General features: G+C 37.6%; 1 protein-coding gene across 1 annotated transcript; it reads left to right on the forward strand.

Moving 5' to 3' along the window:
* Nucleotides 1-1,041: 1,041 nt before the first annotated feature.
* LOC110926391 (ylmG homolog protein 1-2, chloroplastic) lies at nt 1,042-4,991 on the forward strand. Its single transcript, XM_022170143.2, has 2 exons — nt 1,042-1,947; nt 4,708-4,991. Exon 1 carries the CDS (start codon nt 1,242-1,244, stop codon nt 1,935-1,937), a length of 696 nt encoding a protein of 231 aa, XP_022025835.1. The 5' UTR covers nt 1,042-1,241; the 3' UTR covers nt 1,938-1,947; nt 4,708-4,991.
* Nucleotides 4,992-4,995: the final 4 nt, after the last annotated feature.

Below are 4,995 nucleotides of genomic sequence, written 5' to 3' on the forward strand. Positions count from 1 at the left end.
GGGAATGCTTTTGAGTTTTGAGATAGATTTTAGATTTATGAGTGGGCAACTTAAACATTGAGACACTTGTTAGGGGGCTCGGGGCGTTTTATGATTTACGATCGGGTACCCACTACTAGACTAGGAATAGCGGGTTTTGGGTAGGTAACACAGGAGATGGAAATCGATGAAGATTGTGGCCATATAGGTGCAACGATGTGCTGTTGTAGGTAACTGCTATAAGGGGGTAGGGGTGGTCATCACTCACAACTTCCAATCAAGTTCCCTCATGTCATCGAGCTTTATTCCATCACTAGTGATGGATTTTAGTGGAAATGCCCATCACTCACCACACCTAACAATTTCCCTCACAACCCAACAATTTCCCTCAAACAATCACGCGTGATGGTGGCCACGCGTTATCAAATCAACGAGTGATGAGAAGGAGTGGCGGCGGTGTATGGTTGATGAGAACGAGTGATGGAGGTGGTATAAAGAACCACCCCCGGGTCCCCTAAATTGAGCCGTTATAGGTTTTTTTTTTTAAATAATTTTCCTAATCTATAAATATACCACCATTTTTAATACAATTTCTACTGTAACTGTCATCTCTATCTAAAACTTTTACACTTATATCCTAGCAATTCTTTTTACAAAATGACTGATTTTCAAGAAGATCATCTATTCATTCCACCACTCAATATAAAAAAAATGTATTATTATCAAATGATAGTAGCGAACAATTTCTCATGGATATTGTCGAGCGGACCAGACATGAAAACACAACATCTACGAAAAGATATGTGTCATGTGATTGTTAAAAAGATAACAACGTTTTGATGGAATATTATATTGCCGACAACCCCAAATACAACGAAGGAATGTTTAGACAAATATTTCGTATGTCAAAACCTATATTTTTAAAAATTGTAGGCGATGTAGAAGCAAATCACGAATGATTTCATGAGGGCTTAGGCGGGAGGATGAAAAAGAATTTTGTGGTGATACAAAGATGCACATATGCTATTAAATAGCTTGCTACCAGTAATCCTCTTGACGAATACGATGAATATTTATGTATGGCCGAGAGGAGGTCACATAAATGTCTAAAATTTGTGAGAAAAGCAATTTAGTTAATTCTAAAGACGAGGGTTACTTTTGTTAATAGTTAATTCATGAAGGGCAACTTTAGAAACTTCTAGAATCATAACAAACATTTAACAGTGTAAGGATTAGGTTGAAGCAAGATAACAATCTCACCAATGGCTTCTTCTTCCTCAGCTGCGTCTGTATCTCTAATGGCTTCCCAAACCCTAATCCTCCAAAACCCTACCTACCTTACCCCCACCAGACCCTCAATCATCACTCTTTCGAACCGCAGATCCCACTTCTCTTCAAAACCCCTTCAATTTTCTCGCACAAACCCTAACAAAACCCTAATTTCCGCCTCATCGTCTTCTTCATCATCATCACCAACAATAACCCCAAATCCACCGTCGGAAACGCTACTCACCGGGTCAACCCGAACCCTCACAACCCTACTCGCACTCGTCGTTACAGCATCCAAACTCTTCACCCACAAACTCACCAATTTCGCCCTAAATTTAAACCTGCAACAAACCCTAGTTTCCGCCACCGGCCCGTTGTTCTTCGCCACCATGAGTGGGCGGCCTGCGCGGCTGCACACGCCGCTGACGGTGGTGGCGGCTGGAATGGCGAAATGGCTGGATATATACAGTGGGGTTTTGTTGGTTAGGGTTTTGTTGAGTTGGTTTCCGAATATTCCGTGGGATAGACAGCCGTTATCGGCTATTAGGGACTTGTGTGATCCGTATTTGAATTTGTTTAGGAATATTATCCCCCCGCTTTTCGATACATTGGATGTTAGCCCGTTGTTGGCGTTTGCGGTTCTCGGGTTTCTGGCTGGAGTTCTTAAGAACAGCAGGATGGGGTATTAAGAGAAATGAGGTATGAATGTACGACGATTGATGAATGTTGGATTTGTGTGAATGTGTTATTGTGTGTTTAGCTGGTTTTCGGTTTGTGGGATTGTGCATTTGTGATTTTGTGTTTAGTTAGTTTGGTAGTGGTGATGAATGAGTTGGATTGTTTGGCTATTAGGGGTGTAAATGTAAACAACATGGCAGCTACTTGAGATTAGCTCGCTAAAAGCTTGAATGAGCCTGAACCCGAGCGTTAGCTTCACTTATCAAGCTCTTGCTGGCTTGCAAGACTAAACGTGTCTATTTTATTTATATAATTTTTGTTTAATGTATTAACTATGTATTTATATAATATCTGTTATTATTTATAAAATTATGAGAAAAGTAACTAAATGTTATGTGCATCATGTTATGTATAAAGATAACTATAAATGTGTATAAGTTGAGCTAGGCTCAGCTCAGCTCGTTTACAACCCTATTGGCAATAAGCGATTGTGATTTTACTATTTTTCTGGTTAATTACTGAATAAAAATGAGCAAAATTTGGAGGAATGTTTTCTGAGAAAGCTTGTTATTAAGATAATTATGAAAGTACTTGATTATTGATTTATACGATTATGATCATCCAAGCACCCATAGTTTGTCAATGGCGACCGTAGCGATCGCTATAGCTCGCCACGTAGCGTATAGGTCTAGTGTCGCTATTAGGGTTGTAGCGATGGATAGCGAGAATAGCGACACTTCACATTTTTTTCGTTTTTTTAATGTAAATAGCAATTAAATATAGCTATAAAATAGCTGGATTTTAGGCTTTTGTTAAATATACATGTAAAATAGCATGTATTACAGGGTATTTTGATATAATATACATATAAAATTAATTTTTTTTTCTAGTGTATTGCTATTTGTAAAATAGCTGCCCGCTATTTATCGCTATTCCCTATGTAGCATATAGGTACCTTATCGCTAATTGTCGCTATTCGCCATTAACAACAATGCAAGCACCCCCATAGTGTTAATACCTCAAGAATTTTTGTGCACATAGAGTAAGCTTATGTTCATTGGATTCTGAGTTTGTTGTTTGATCTTGCTGTTAGACACTTAATGTGTAGTGGTTTAGTTAGTGAGTGTCATGTCATTGCCACACAACCTCTTAGGCATTGGGGATCTTATTAAAATGTGTAATTATTTGGTTGGCTAAAAGATAAAAAGGTTTTCATCTCCCTCTCTTTAACGCTCATTACTGCCATAGCGCCTCAAGCTTTGGCGCCTGTAGGTAACCCCTACGTAATGGTGCTCTAGGGCGTTAGCTGGTGATGTGGCAGTGGGATAACGGCATAATGCTCACTTCACATAGTCTTAGTATGCTTAACTTGGTTTGTTCTCACTTTGTGAGAGAGTAATATTTCTTGTAGGTTAAACGAGTGCTAACACATTATATGTTATACATGAACTATAACTGTCATAGCAACATTGAGTTCAGCGATGTTAATAATTTTGTTTGGCCCGTTTTGACAAAAAATCTGGGCAAAACTACTAGCTGCGGTTTCCAAAAATACATACCAAATCTGCTGGGTCGTCCGTACCGGTCTGGGCTTAATGGGTTGACAAATTATATTTCAAAGTTCGTTCATATTCAGTTTTTAAAATGACTATGATGTTTCGTAAAATATACAATGATGTATATCTCAAAATGATGTATATTCAGTTTTGAACCGGCCTGCTGGCTTTGGTTTGGACAGTTTGGTTAGTTTTAGGGATAATGCCCGTCACATCGACGGTTTATAATGTATTGGTTATGCTTGTGTTGTCTACCATAGTACTATGTTTTATTGGAGACGAAAGGGTCTCTGGTTATTGTCTATGTAGGATGAAATCAACCGTGGGCAATAAATGTCATACGTTGTAAATAACGTTTGTTTCATATAACTAAGAATCTTCACTCATAATTTGAGACCTCTAAATGAGACATAGATGCTAAGGTGAGTTGATGGCATGTTAGCAGTTATTAGAAGGGATAACAAGAATACTATAATACGTCGCAACTTGAGCGGGCTAGGCAGGTTGGATAATGGGTCAAATGCAAACAACTTTCTTGTCCTTGCTTTTCTAATATAATTATTGTTGAATATTAGTATTTTATTGTGGTCCTAGTTCTTCAAATTTTTATGATCTCATTGAAAAGGCCACATCCAAATGCCTCTTAATTCTTGTCTTGGGTCAAAATGGTGCTCGAATGCAATAAAAGCTTAAAAACATTGCTTTAATGCAAGGGTATTCTCTGTTTGTTTTAGCCGATTTTGTCGAAAATTATGGGCCAAACTATTGACTACGGTTTCGGAAAACGACAAACCAAACCGGCCAGGTTGGATGGTTATTCGTTGTATAGGCTGGCTTGTTTTGGCAGTTTGAATTGGTTTTTTATCTTCTTTTTTCTCTCAAATTTGTTGGGTTTTCTTAAATATCTTACAATGATATAAAGATTGTTCACGAACATGATATATAACTGATTAACTGTATATTCCAAATATAAATAAAAACTAAAAATAAAAGAGGTTAAGCGGCTGATTCCAAGTTCCAACCCGTCGGCTGGACTGATGAACGGCTAAACCTTCAAAACCAAACCGTATAAATCTCAAATAAGTCAACATGCTTCGGGTTGGGCAGTTTAAATGTTTACGAACATCTATACTTTTATGGGGCCATGATTCTCAAACGGCTATCTTATGGGTTTTTTTTTTTAATCTTACCATCCTCGTGTGCTTATTTCTTGTTAATAAAACAGGTCTGCAAGTTTGTAGATACGGTTTGATGGATTATTCAGAAGCTTCATGGCAAGGTTGTTCTCTCGGCGTCTTCAAATTTTGCTTCTTTTTTATAATATTCCTGAACAAATAACTTGTTGAAGGTACTATAGCATTAGCAAAGTTTGCTAGGCAATCAATTGGCTGCTTATATATCGCCTTTAGATGGATTTTTATCAATGATACGTACGGATTTTTATTTAAATGGCTGTTTCCTGCGTTTTATCTTAAACATTTACATGCTTGTTTCCATGTTTGATTAAAACTAT

The sequence above is a fragment of the Helianthus annuus genome, chromosome 17 (genome assembly GCF_002127325.2).
Source record: "Helianthus annuus cultivar XRQ/B chromosome 17, HanXRQr2.0-SUNRISE, whole genome shotgun sequence".
Lineage (NCBI taxonomy): Eukaryota > Viridiplantae > Streptophyta > Magnoliopsida > Asterales > Asteraceae > Helianthus > Helianthus annuus.